We start from the raw sequence: 14,241 nt of genomic DNA, 5'->3' as shown, positions 1-14,241 counted from the left end.
TCACAATGTATTCATTGTAGTCCTTCAGATGTTTAATAAATAACTTTAATGAAACGGTCGTTCCTCTGGCACTTCATTCTCCACCCGACGCTCAACAGATTAAACTGTGTACGTTTGGTGCTCGATTCGACCTCAATTCAGCTTTGAATCCAGAATTTCTGTTCCACAGGTTTCCCATCTGGAGCAGGAGCTGGAGAGGGAGCGCAGCACTTCATCAAACCAGCTCAGGAGGAAGCAGGTGGAGGTGGAGGAGACCAAGCAGGAGGTGCAGAAGAAGGAGAAGCAGGCTGCTGAACTCTCTGCTTCCATAACGTGAGCAGTTTTCTTCTTTTCAGTCATCCAGCTTCTTGCTCCATCAGCTCCATAATATGATGGGTGTAAATCCATAGATATACACTATACTGCCAAAAGTATGTACACCCCAACCATTAAGCCCAAATGTAGCTCTTCTCCTGTGTGTATATGTATGTATATGTGTGTATATGTGTATATATATATATATATATATATATATATATATATATATATATATATATATATATATACACATATACACACACAGGATGTATATACATACACACACACACTCACCGGCCACTTTATTAGCTACACCTGTCCAACTGCTCGTTAACGCAAATTTCTAATCAGCCAATCACATGGCAGCAACTCACTGCATTTAGGCATGTAGACATGGTCAAGACGATCTGCTGCAGTTCAAACCGAGCGTCAGAATGGGGAAGAAAGATGATTTAAATGACTCTGAACGTGACATGGTTGTTGGTGCCAGACGGGCTGGTCTGAGTATTTCAGAAACTGCTGATCTACTGGGATTTTCACGCACAACCATCTCTAAGGTTTACAGAGAATGGTCCGAAAAAGAGAAAATATCCAGTGAGGGCAGTTCTGTGGGCGCAAATGCCTTGTTGATGCCAGAGGTCAGAGGAGAATGGACAGACTGGTTCGAGCTGATAGAAAGGCAACAGTAACTCAAATAACCACTCGTTACAACCGAGGTATGCAGAAGAGCATCTCTGAACACACAACACGTCGAACCTTGAGGCGGATGGGCTACAGCAGCAGAAGACCACACCGGTACTAGTAAGGTGTACCTAATAAAGTGGCCGGTGAGTGTGTGTGTATGTATATATACATATATATATATATATATATATATATCACCTGATTACTAAATTTATTTATTATTTTTTGTTATTTATCATTTTGTCTAGAAGTTATATATATTGTGTCAGCATTTTTTTTTTTTCTAATTCCACCACATACATAAGCATTTGTTTAGTTCCTTTTACAGCGTAGCGACGGCGTGCCAGCGTCTAACCTAATTTATAAATAACACAAGTGTTCAGTCGGGGTGAAACGGTAGACCCTGGTGTAACCGGAGGCGTTTATTATTCTGGACATTTTTTACAATGTCTTTTACAATCATCTGCCTTGTGATTTGACCACCACGATGTTCTCAAGGAACCCACAAAACATCTCTGTGTAGCCAGTATTTAAATTCCAGGCCGCCGGACAGCCTTCGGCAGCGCGTGTGTCGTTCTCAAAGCGTCCCGCAGAGTCTTATGACTGAGTCGAGACTCACTCACGTTGTCTCAACAGCACCGCATGTCCTTATAAATATCAAGCCTTTCCTTCCTTCTCTTCCTGAAGTTCTTTCTGCTCACTATGGTGATCTCTCTAAGAGTTTTAATAATTAGTCATTAATAAAGGTCGCTGAAGATTCTTGTCTCTGGCAGTTATGATGAGGTTTGATGAGGGAGGTTTGATGTGTATAAAATCTGTTTTCGTGTTTTTTTTATTTATTTTTTTGTACAGGCAGCTGAGCTCCGAGATGAACGCATGCAGAGAGGAGCTTACAGACATGGAGAAGGAGCTGCTGCAGCTGAGGAGGGACAGCAGCACTAAAGCCACACAGCTGAGTCAGATGGAGGAGACGCTGCAGGAGACCAAGGGCATGCTGGACAAGAAGAGCGAAATGGGTACCTTACATTAATCTCAGTGATGAAGTAACTTACTTATACCATAAATCCGTGGAATCTGATTGCTTCTGCGTTTTACCCAGTGCTGGACCTGGAGGAGAAGCTCCACCGGAGTGAGATGGACAGGCGGAACTCTCTACAGCGGGCTCAGTTGCTAGAGGAGCAGTTACACACCGTGCGCGGCGAGCTGACCGATACGCTCGGACACCTGGAGGAGCTGAGGGATGTGCTGCAGAGGACTCAGCTGACCGCCGACCAGCAGCAGGCCGCCATTCACCAGCTGACCGCAGAGCTCAGGTGAGGCTCCTCCTCCCAGTCCATACGCTATCGGTCGAGGAGTTCACCAGCGAGGCGATTCTGATGCGATCTCGTTGACCCGAGAGAGCGTGGACGTGTCTTCTAATGCTTCAGCTCCGATTTTGTCCAGCACAAAGGTCTCTTGCTCTCCTTTTAATAAGCTGCCTGAGAAGTCTGAACAGTTTTTTTTTTTTATACACAAAATAAGTTTTATGTAAATACATATATATTATGCAAATATATTACCTATATTTTTTTTTTGAATAATACATTGCTTGATTTGGTGCTTTAGCATCAAATTTTAATTTGGTACATCATACCCAAGCACCGCGGGGGCACGGTGGCTTAGTGGTTAGCACGTTTGCCTCACACCTCCAGGGTCGGGGTTCGATTCCCACCTCCACCTTGTGTGTGTGTGGAGTTTGCATGTTCTCCCCGTGCCTGAATGAATGAATGAATACCCAAGCACCTACACTTCATATCCTCAGTCCACATGCATAAAGCCCTGATTGATTCATTCATTCATTCATCTTCTACCGCTTATCCGAACTACCTCGGGTCACGGGGAGCCTGTGCCTATCTCAGGCGTCATCGGGCATCAAGGCAGGATACACCCTGGACGGAGTGCCAACCCATCACTGGGCACACACACACACACTCTCATTCACTCGCAATCACACACTACGGACAATTTTCCAGAGATGCCAATCAACCTACCATGCATGTCTTTTGACCGGGGGAGGAAACCGGACTACCCGGAGGAAACCCCCGAGGCACGGCGAGAACATGTAAACTCCACACACACAAGGGGGAGGCGGGAATTGAATCCCCAACCCTGGAGGTGTGAGGCAAATGTGCTAACCACTAAGCCACCGTGACCCCCGCCCTGATTGATTGATTTGATATATATATATATATATGTATGTATGTATATATATTTGTTTTCTTTTGTTTTTTGCTAGAATTATATAGGATATGAAAACATTCACTGTGAATTCTCAGCTTTTATTTGTTTATTTATTATTGTTGTCCACATCACGTGTGTGTGTGTGTGTGTATGTATGTGTATATATATATATATATAATATTCACTCACTTGTGATTAACAATCTGAAGATTCTCCACACGGGGGCGCTTTTGATTACATCTTTTTGCATCTGCAAGACTTCAGGCACATTGTGGACTCAAGCACATGCTTCATATGTGACAAATGATTTCTCTCAGTAAAGGAAACTCCATGATTCATCTGTCTGAAGCCTGTAATCTGATTTCTAGAATGTCTCCTGAAAACACACACACACACACACACACACACACACACACACACACACCTTCCCCCTTGATGTCAAAATGCCAGCTTATGCCAGTTTCTGCATTGTTGCAGGATTTCATTTAATATTAACAGCATGTTCTTTCTTGCAAAGTTCAAACTTAGTTCAGATTAAGTACGTTGCAGAAATGAGTCCACTATAAAATACATTAAATAAATAAATAAATAAATAAATAAATGCAGCGTGAATGTTTTTAAAAGATGCCACATAATTATGTGACTCAAATACAAACTGAACATTGTCATTGATGCTATGAAGCTGTTTAGATATTTTAGCTGTTTTGTGTAGTAACACAAGGTGTGTGTGTGTGTGTAAAGGGAGAGCAAGCAAGAGCTGGAGGAGAGGAATCATGAGGTGTTGGACATGGACACTGCACTAAAAGAGAGACAGGGAGAACTTCAGCAGAGAGCAGAGCTGGTAACACACACACACACACACACACACACACACACACACACACACACAAACATGGGAGCAGAGTCAGAATGCGGTATTGTGCTTAAGACATAACAAATTAAATTCACATAAATACTATTTTCCGCCTTCAGAGTCGCTCTTCCTTTTGATTAAAGCTGCAGTATGTAACATTGCTGATTCAGGATTTTCAAAGCGGTGATACTTAAACTAAACTAAAGGCTTTACTTTAAAGAATATAAAGCAAGCCTTAAAGGCGGTGCACCAAACTGATGCCAAACGACCGGATTGTGTATTACGTGTGTTTACATTCTAACTGATGATCGGACAAACTTATTTAGATCCTTAGATTAAAGCCGTCGGATCAGATTTACAGATTTAAACCGTGTCGTTTAAAATAAGTAAATAAAGAAATAAAAATAATTGGTTAAAACGTGTTAATGTTGTTAAACGTTGTGTGGTTAGGACAAAAGTGGATAAAAGTTCCACGTTAACGTCCAGCAGATGGCGCTGACAGAAATACTGTGGAGGTCATTATTGCTTTTCAGCGCCTTATACGTTTGTATGGATAAAATGTCAGTGAAAACACTTTGCTGCGTCTGACAACCGCAGCTCGGACAGCTGGACGTGGTCATCAAGGAGCATAAGCTGGAGATGGAGAGGAAGGTGGAGCATCTGCAGGACGCTCTGAAGAAGAACGAGAGAAAGCTTAGAGAGAGAGATAAACAGGTACAGAGCTCTGTTGTAGACGTTTATAGACAGTTATCTGAGGACACAACGGGTGTCTCTGACTCTGTGGCTTCGTGTGTAGGTGGGGTTTCTGACCGAGAGACTGGAGCTGGTGAACTCCCAGGTCCAGGGGAAGGAGGATCTGGAAAAGGTGAGAAAGTGCAGCTACGAATCACAGGATTGTGTTAACGCTCTCATTCTGATATGGTACCGTTTCCATAGTGACTGCTCTTTCACAGGGACTCTTACGGCAGCGGTCGTTTCTGTTCACCGCTGATTTTATTGTTGGGATTTATTATCTGTACAACTGTACTTATTTAGTAATTATTGCACTTTAAACACGTGTGTGTGTGTGTCAGAGTGTGTCGGAGCTCGGTCAGCAGCTACGTGTGTGTCGCGAACAGCTCCAGAAGAGCGCCCAGGATCTGCAGGACGCACACACTCGCTGCGACGCTCTGAGCAGTCGGCTGGAGGACGTCACACAGCAGGAGAGACAGAAGGTACACAAACCTTTTATACTTTCATACGTGCAAGAGGAGCACGAGGCCACGCCCCCTCCAGTAGCACTGACAGGAACCGAGGCCACACCCCTTTGTATCATGATGTACAGTAATTTCCTAGCCAAGAACATCACAGTAAACAGAAAGCTGGCTATGAGAATTTATTATATAAATGTAATGTAGCGCAAGTGCATTTTTTTTTCAGTATTTTGAAAGATTTAGCGGTTTATACTCTGTGATTTAAGCATTTTATTACTGTAAAGTGTGTGTGTGTGTGTGTGTGGAGGAGAAACACACACACACACACACAGGTGTTACCTCGCTTTAGACCTTTGGCCAGGGTTAATGAGTAACTGTATGTACGGTGCACAAATGGTAAATCTGACGGTAAAATCATGACCCCTTTGCCTCTGTCATGTCGCTCAGCTCCTCAGGCAGCTCCTCTGGGGCACAGGAACCGAAATCACTTTTGGTTCCTCCGCTGCAAACAAGTTGATGAGGATGTGAGAAAGTTAATCAGTATTGTACATGCAGCGTCTGTCTGGCTTTGCTTCTTCACCTCTTATTGTTTCTCTTCTCATTTTTCTTGTTCTCTCCTTTATGCTTTCTTTTATTTAAAGGGACGGTTCCTCATCGTCTTTCTTCACACGTTCTCTTGTTTACCGCACTAACATAAATGTCTGTCTTGCTTTATGGGCTGTGTGTGTGTGTGTGTGTGTGTGTGTGCGTGTGTAGGTGATTGACATACAGCAGCTGCAGGAACAGCTCCGTGTGGTGGAGACTCAGCGGCTACAGAGTGAGGCTCAGCTGCAGGCCACAGTCACTGAACTACAGCATGACCTAGAACAGCAAAGAGAAGAGAGCAACAGAGAGGTACACACACACACACACACACACACACACACACACACACACGCACTAGGCTACAGCAGCACACAAGACCTAGTTCTCTGGAGGAAACCAAAATGAAAGGAATGGTTTTGTGATGTGTTTTAGTTTTGCATTGACGTGACTAACAAATAAAGACAAAACTTAAATAATCACACAGTTAAAGAATGAAACTCTTCCTTGCTTAATCATGCAAAAGAAGTGTGTAAGTGAGGAAGAAACACACTCCGTGTCCTGCTGCAGTAGGGAATGAGTCACTGACATGGTGGTGTGATGACGTTAACGTAAACACCTGAACGTTTACTGAAGGATTGTGACGTGCAAATAACAGTTAATATACAACAGCTAATAGATGAAACGTTAACAGAAATCCTCATGTCCATTAACACGCGTATCTGTTGTTTGTTTGTTTGTTTGTTTGTTTGTTTGTTTGTTATTTAAACCCTAAAGGTGTCGGCTCTACAGCAGACACGCAGCCAGCTCCTGAAGGTGTCCGAGCAGATCTCCGTCAGCCTCCGTAGCTCTCAGGAGCAGCTGGATGAAGCCAGAGCCGACGCTGCCGAACTCCGCCCGCGGCTCCAGTCCACACAGCAGCTCTTACAGCACGCCAACGAAGCGCTGCTCATTAAGGTCAGAGGTCACATCACACAGCAAATCAACAGTCATACGGTTTTGTATGAGAACAAAACCCGCTGATGTTTAATATAAACTGCTATAAAGTATAAAGATGAGATTTGGTTTATTTATTATGTTTGGGGAATTTACATATTTTTGGCAAAAATAATAGATAAACACACGCACGCGTGTGTGTGTGAGCGAGCGTGTGTGTGTGAGCGAGCGTGTGTGAGCGAGCGTGTGTGTGTGAGCGAGCGCGTGTGTGTGAGCGAGCGTGTGTGAGCGAGCGAGCGAGCGAGCGTGTGTGAGCGAGCGTGTGTGTGTGTGTGTGAGCGAGCGTGTGTGTGTGAGCGAGCGTGTGTGTGTGAGCGAGCGTGTGTGTGTGAGCGAGCGTGTGTGTGTGAGCGAGCGTGTGTGTGTGAGCGAGCGTGTGTGTGTGAGCGAGCGTGTGTGTGTGAGCGAGCGTGTGTGTGTGAGCGTGTGTGAGCGAGCGTGTGTGAGCGAGCGTGTGTGTGTGTGTGAGCGAGCGTGTGTGTGTGAGCGAGCGTGTGTGTGTGTGTGTGTGAGCGTGTGTGTGTGTGTGTGAGCGTGTGTGTGTGTGAGCGAGCGTGTGTGTGTGTGTGAGCGTGTGTGTGTGAGCGTGAGCGAGCGTGTGTGTGTGTGTGTGTGTGAGCGTGTGTGTGTGTGTGTGAGCGAGCGTGTGTGTGCGTGTGTGTGAGCGAGCGCGTGTGTGTGAGCGAGCGCGTGTGTGTGAGCGAGCGCGTGTGTGTGAGCGAGCGCGTGTGAGCGAGCGAGCGAGCGTGTGTGTGTGAGCGAGCGTGTGTGTGTGAGCGAGCGTGTGTGTGTGAGCGAGCGTGTGTGTGTGAGCGAGCGTGTGTGTGTGAGCGAGCGTGTGTGTGTGAGCGTGAGCGAGCGTGTGTGTGTGTGTGTGTGCGAGCGAGCGTGTGTGTGTGAGCGAGCGTATGTGTGTGAGCGTGAGCGAGCGTGTGTGTGTGTGTGTGTGTGAGCGAGCGTGTGTGTGTGAGCGAGCGTGTGTGTGTGAGCGAGCGTGTGTGTGTGAGCGAGCGTGTGTGTGTGAGCGAGCGTGTGTGTGTGAGCGAGCGTGTGTGTGTGAGCGAGCGTGTGTGTGTGTGTGAGCGAGCGTGTGTGTGTGTGTGAGCGAGCGTGTGTGTGTGTGTGAGCGAGCGTGTGTGTGTGTGTGAGCGAGCGTGTGTGTGTGAGCGAGCGTGCGTGTGTGAGCGAGCGTGCGTGTGTGAGTGAGCGTGCGTGTGTGAGCGAGCGTGCTTGTGTGAGCGTGAGCGAGCGAGCGTGTGTGAGTGTGTGAGCGTGTGTGTGTGTGTGTGTGTGTGTGTGTGTGAGCGTGTGTGTGTGTGTGTGAGCGTGTGTGTGTGTGAGCGAGCGTGTGTGTGTGAGCGTGTGTGTGTGTGTGTGAGCGTGTGTGTGTGTGTGTGAGCGTGTGTGTGTGTGAGCGAGCGTGTGTGTGAGCGTGTGTGTGTGTGAGCGAGCGTGTGTGTGTGTGTGTGAGCGTGTGTGTGTGAGCGTGAGCGAGCGTGTGTGTGTGTGTGTGTGAGCGTGTGTGTGTGTGTGTGAGCGTGTGTGTGTGTGTGTGAGCGTGTGTGTGTGTGAGCGAGCGTGTGTGTGTGTGTGTGAGCGTGTGCGTGAGCGAGCGAGCGTGTGTGTGTGTGCGAGCGTGCGAGCGAGCGTGTGTGTGCGAGCGTGTGTGCGAGCGAGCGTGTGTGTGCGAGCGTGCGAGCGAGCGCGCGTGTGTGTGAGAGCGAGCGAGAGCGCGTGTGTGTGAGAGCGAGCGAGAGCGCGTGTGTGTGAGAGCGAGCGAGAGCGCGTGTGTGTGAGAGCGAGCGAGCGTGTGTGTGAGAGCGAGCGAGCGTGTGTGTGAGAGCGAGCGAGCGTGTGTGAGAGCGAGCGAGCGTGTGTGAGAGCGAGCGAGCGTGTGTGAGAGCGAGCGAGCGTGTGTGAGAGCGAGCGAGCGTGTGTGAGAGCGAGCGAGCGAGTGTGAGAGCGAGCGAGCGAGCGAGCGTGTGTTTGTGTGAGAGCGAGCGAGCGTGTGTGTGTGTGAGAGCGAGCGAGCGAGCGAGCGTGTGTGTGTGTGAGAGCGAGCGAGCGTGTGTGTGTGTGAGAGCGAGCGAGCGTGTGTGTGTGTGAGAGCGAGCGAGCGTGTGTGTGTGTGAGAGCGAGCGAGCGTGTGTGTGTGAGAGCGAGCGTGTGTGTGTGTGTGTGTGTGAGTGAGTGCGTGAGCGCGAGCATAACAATAATGTCAGTTATGGACCTGCCCAATGTGAAATGAACTCATCAGCCCAGGTGGGAAAACAAGCTCCAGTCTCTTTCTAAACCTCAGGTGAAGAATCAGGTGATCATCTGTTCACTCCCCCTCACCTGGTGACTCCCCCTCACCTGGTCGCTCCCCCTCACCTGGTGACTCCCCCTCACCTGGTAACTCCCCCTCACCTGGTAACTCCCCCTCACCTGGTCACACCTTGTCACTCCCCCTCACTCCCCCTCATCTGGTCACTCCCCCTCACCTGGTCGCTCCCCCTCACTCCCCCTCACCTGGTGACTCCCCCTCACTCTCCCTCACCTGGTGACTCCCCCTCACCTGGTGACTCCCCCTCACCTGGTCACTCCCCCTCACTCCCCCTCACCTGGTGACTCCCCCTCACCTGGTGACTCCCCCTCACCTGGTCACACCTGGTCACTCCCCCTCACCTGGTCACACCTGTTCACTCCCCCTCATCTGGTCGCTCCCCCTCACTCCCCCTCACCTGGTCACTCCCCCTCACTGCCTTCTCCTTCAGACAATTACGTTATTTTTATCTCTCTCAAATATTGACGCTCTACCCAAAAGAGTCCCCTCTCTGTTTATCTGTAACTGCTGGGTGTGTCCACAAGGCGTTAACAGGTATTTTCTCTGGGGTTTTTTTTTGTCACACCTGCAAATATTTCCAGCTAATCAAGCTCATTGTTATGATTCTCAAGGTCACACCCTCAGAGCCTGTTCTACTCGCTGGAGCCTCATTACACGTGGCACCGGAATACCTAGAGTTTTGTAACGAGATGATGGAAATCGTTTCAAGATCTTATGTGAGGAGGCTTCATCCTTCATGAAGAAGTGGCTTCCACCAAGTGATGAAGACTGAATATATTTGGGTGTAGAACATCAACCTGTCTTCGTTTTGCTTGTTTTCTGCTCACTTTTCCTGAGAGATGCAGTGAAGACAGGTGGAGAAGGTCTGTCCAGGCTTCTTCATCCACACCCACAGGTTCCCTCTCCTCCTGGCTGAACATTCCCATCCCAGTGTCTCCATCAGGGTTTTGAGTTACGGTGTGTTTCTGATGCAGCTCCAGCAGGAACAGATCAGGAGGCACCTGAACTGCATCAGGTGGTGCAGCTTCTCTTAGCAAAAGTCAAAATGATAAAGTTCATCAGTCTGGAGAACAGCACAGTTCTGCAGAAGTCTAGTTAAACCCACCCCCCCACCCCCCCACTAGGATTGGACAAAGGTTGGAATACGGGCGTGGCAGGGGGTCTCTGTGGCGCCCCCTGTAATGCAAAAACAAACATTGGTGCACAGATCGGGCAATTATGTACGCACATGTACGAGAGTTGGTACACATATAGATCTCATCGACCCGAACAACATTCGCGCTCTAAACTATGAGCTCCGCCCAACAGGAAGTCGGCCATTTTGGATTGTTTTATAAGTGCATGCGGTGAACTTTTAAATACTCCTCCTAGGGAATTCATGCGATTGACATCAAACGTGGTGAACATGATGCCGAGACGTTGCACTTGCTAAATTGCGAAGGGATTTTTGATATCTCGAACGGTGCTGCCATGGCGAGGCGACAAAGTTATGGCGACTTCAGAGAAACAGGAAGTGTCTAATATCTAAAGCAAAAAGTGTCTTATTGTGATGACACGTGGTGTGTATGTTCGGCCAAGGATTCCGATCGCATCGATGTGCTTATTGTGAGTCCCGGGTATAGCGCCACCAACAGGCCCCAGGAAGTGTGTCAGTCACAAAGGTGGATTTTTTGTCAGCTGCATGCGGTAAACTTTTAAATACTCCTCCTAGGGGATTCATGCAATTGAGACCAGACTTGGCCACCATGACGCAGAGATATTGCAGATTCGAAATTGTGAACGGATCTCAAACACTGTTGCCATGGCATCGTGACAAAGTTTACTTTTATTTCAGGCATATTTAAGGCTTTTGGCGTGCTTAGATGAACTTGAAATTTGACACATACATCACATTTGTCGGCTGTTAAGTGTGGACAAAAAGGTCAGACAAAGGTGTGTCTCTTAAGTGGCTCACTAGCGCCCCCATTTGTATAAAATGTGGGGTTTCATTTACCTACAGTCCCCAAATGGGTCATTAACAACATAAAATAGTCCACTGATATTTACCCACTTGATGCACTTGCCCACCGTGCATTGTTTTCTGGAAGGCACCGTATAGCGATTAAAAAAACGTGCGAAGGCCCGTCATCGCTGCTTGCAGCTATATTTATTATTATTTTCTTTTCTTTTTTTTTTTTTTTTTTTTTTTAAGAACATTGGAACACTCTGTTCCTCTGTGGTGAAGCTTGAAGCTGGCGTGAGATGATATGGGTGTGTTACAGTGTAGAAGAGCCGTATGTCCTGAGGTGTACACGTGTTTTTTATTTATTAAATAAATAAATAAATAACTAACTCACTAGACGGAAAGGTAACAGCGAGAGGCACCGCGTCTTATCATCTGTTACGACTTCCTTGTTCACAAGATTCATAATTAGTTTTCAGAATCCATGACTGTTAAATGCAAAATGTCATACAAACCAGATTCATCTCATTTTTGGGGATTAATATTTTACAGAAGCTTTTCTAACTACAAAACTTTCTGTTTCAGGAATCGGAGATCGCACGTCTCCAAGCGAAGATCTCCAGCCTTGAGAGAGCCTCCACCCTCAGCTCCACGCTCCATCATGAGTCTAGCGCATTCGCTCCGCTCTCTCCTCCCCTCAAAGCCCTCTTGCCCAGTGTCCCGCCTTCCCTCAACGACCCCCTCGCTCGCTCCAGCATCTCCTCCACATCCTGGCAGGAAGCTTCTTCGGATGTGTCTCTGGAGCTCTCTGAGAGCCTTAAGGCCAGCGTGAAGGCGGCGCTGAAGCCTCCGAGTTCCCCACGCAGCGGGTGGCAGGGCCTGAGCCACACAGAGCTCTCTTCCAGCTCGGACATGACCTTCAACCCGCTCACCTACATGCTGGACGGAGAGGAACCTGAGGAACCGGACATGGACTCTCTGTCAGGTATGCTGAGGTTTGTTAATCAGACTCTGGCCCTGCAGGATCAGCACTCTGACACACACATCCAGGCAAGTACACACAGCAATGTGAGCTCAAACAGGAAAGAAGGGATCTCTTAATGCAGATGTCTCTCAGCAGCTTTATAATCAGACTATAATCAGGATTACGCAGTTCTTTAGATGTTCTTGAGCTCAAAGAACAGCGTCTCGAAGGCTGTTGTTGGACTTCTGCAGAAGCCCGGTTGTATTTCCTGTCCATCTGATGCTCTGGTTTCATCTCACAGGACTTGTTCATGTATTAAAAACAATCCTGATCACTTGAAGTTTGTGAATTTTTATTTTTTTTAAATTATTTTTAAGTTTTTATTTTTTATATATATTCATGTCTGTGTCTTGCTGTCTTCAATAAACAAATCTATTTTATAATTTTTCCTTGTTTTATTTTTGTGTTTTTTGTTAATTTACCTCCTCCACTGTTTAATTGGTGTTATACAACAGGAAGTGCTGAAGAAAATATCAGGAAACCTGGGACTCTGGGGTGGATTATTTTCCTAACATCGCATGCTCCAAATGTTTTTTTACTTCATTACTTATCAAGTGAACATTTTGTCATAATGACAAGTTTGGTGGTATGATGTTCCTCACCGGTTCCTCATTGGTTCCTCACCAGTCATTTAGTTTCTTGGTATCTCATTTTGTTTGAATAAAGAGCATAAGTTATGCTGGTGAAAGCTAGCAAACAGGCTAGCAGAAGACAATTGCTTTGCTTCACAAGCGTGTAATAATCACTTAATAAAGACCGGGATGAGGCAATCTGCTTAAAGCTCACAACATTATCTCTCAAAAGGCATCTTATCTAAACAAAACCTCTCACTGTACAGATCAGATTCTCTTTATCCACTGAAGCTGAGCAGTTCTTTCCTGACGTGTGGGGTTTGTTATAAACTCTATAAACTCCCTGCAGTGAAAAGCGACAGCACGACGATGTTCGTTCACCTCACAAATTCAAATCGTTCACCCTGCTGATGTGGAATTTTTGTGTTTTATTAAATATTTGATTATTTATTTCAGAACAGAACATTTACTGATGTTTAGAATTTAAATTCCTTTTCAATCGGTTCAAATCTGAATTTTATGTCTGTGACTTAATGAAAGAAAATTAAAATTAGAATAAAATAATAAAAAAAATGAATTTAAATATATATATATATATAAAATGGATAAATGAAATAAAATTAAAAATAGTAACAATGAAAAATAGAAAATTGAATTATACGTAAAAGCACAGGGGAAATATAGAGAAAATATAATAAATATATCAGAGTGATTAGGATTTATATTTAATTAAAAAAAAACAATAATAACAAATCTTAGGTTTAGGCCACGCCCACTTCAGGCTTTAAATCGAACCTGGATATTTGGAGAACTCCATCAGATGGGTTAAGAGACTAATGAACAGGCATTATGTATGCTATATAACAGGTTATAAAGCATACATAATGCCTGTTCATTAGTATATTATCATCTGTTATAAACCAGAGATTATAACCTCATGTATTCTTTATTCATGAGATATGCTAATACTTGTTTTTAGTCCTGAACTTTAATCATCAGAACACAAAAATGAACATTAAAGTGCATTAAAACATTTAAATGGATTTACACACCAGCTTAGCGTTAGTTTTCTTATCGCGAGCTGTAGCTAATTGTCAGATGTACTGTATTACGCATTCGTGAGAGTAGATGCTGCACTTCTGCTTTTGTGTTGTATTTTCATGTGTGATGAGAGGATGTGAGTAAAAGACTGTCCTGATTGTCAGATAAGTTCAAGAAATATTTTGTTTCTTAGAAGAATTCCAAGTGAAATTTTCTTTCATTACATTACAATGGAACTTAAATCTAATCTGACCTTAGTCTCATCTTTTTGTAGGACGCAAAGAAGTTTTAACACAAAACCCATTATGCTTAATGAACACCTTGCTGTGGTGTTAGGAGGTAGCATGCAGTCGCGTGGCACTTGGGTTTGCGGTTGTTCTTATAGCACGCTCAGAAAGGAAGTGGTGTTTTGAAGCTGGCATGCCATCTCTGCAATCTGTACAACCCTGCTTTGAGACCCTGATTGCAGGCTTTAATGACTTTCAGCTCAAGCTGTTTGTAGATTTGAATG

The 14,241-nt window shown here is 45.8% G+C and overlaps 1 protein-coding gene across 2 annotated transcripts in view; it reads left to right on the top strand.

Annotated features, from left to right (window-relative positions):
* ccdc18 (coiled-coil domain containing 18) overlaps positions 1-12,500 on the top strand; it is a 21,052-nt gene extending 8,552 nt beyond the window's left edge. For both annotated transcript variants that reach the window (XM_060867301.1, XM_060867310.1), the window contains exons 18-27: positions 170-312; positions 1,834-1,997; positions 2,081-2,294; positions 3,943-4,042; positions 4,652-4,768; positions 4,851-4,919; positions 5,128-5,268; positions 6,004-6,141; positions 6,607-6,786; positions 11,679-12,500. In XM_060867301.1, coding sequence (XP_060723284.1) covers positions 170-312; positions 1,834-1,997; positions 2,081-2,294; positions 3,943-4,042; positions 4,652-4,768; positions 4,851-4,919; positions 5,128-5,268; positions 6,004-6,141; positions 6,607-6,786; positions 11,679-12,194 — 1,782 coding nt within the window. In that variant the 3' untranslated portion in view covers positions 12,195-12,500. The remainder of the gene's footprint in view (positions 1-169; positions 313-1,833; positions 1,998-2,080; positions 2,295-3,942; positions 4,043-4,651; positions 4,769-4,850; positions 4,920-5,127; positions 5,269-6,003; positions 6,142-6,606; positions 6,787-11,678) is intronic.
* Positions 12,501-14,241: the final 1,741 nt, after the last annotated feature.

This window comes from Tachysurus vachellii, chromosome 1 (assembly GCF_030014155.1).
Source record: "Tachysurus vachellii isolate PV-2020 chromosome 1, HZAU_Pvac_v1, whole genome shotgun sequence".
NCBI lineage: Eukaryota > Metazoa > Chordata > Actinopteri > Siluriformes > Bagridae > Tachysurus > Tachysurus vachellii.
Note: the sequence above shows the minus strand (reverse complement) of the source record. Positions and strands in the feature narration are given on the sequence as shown.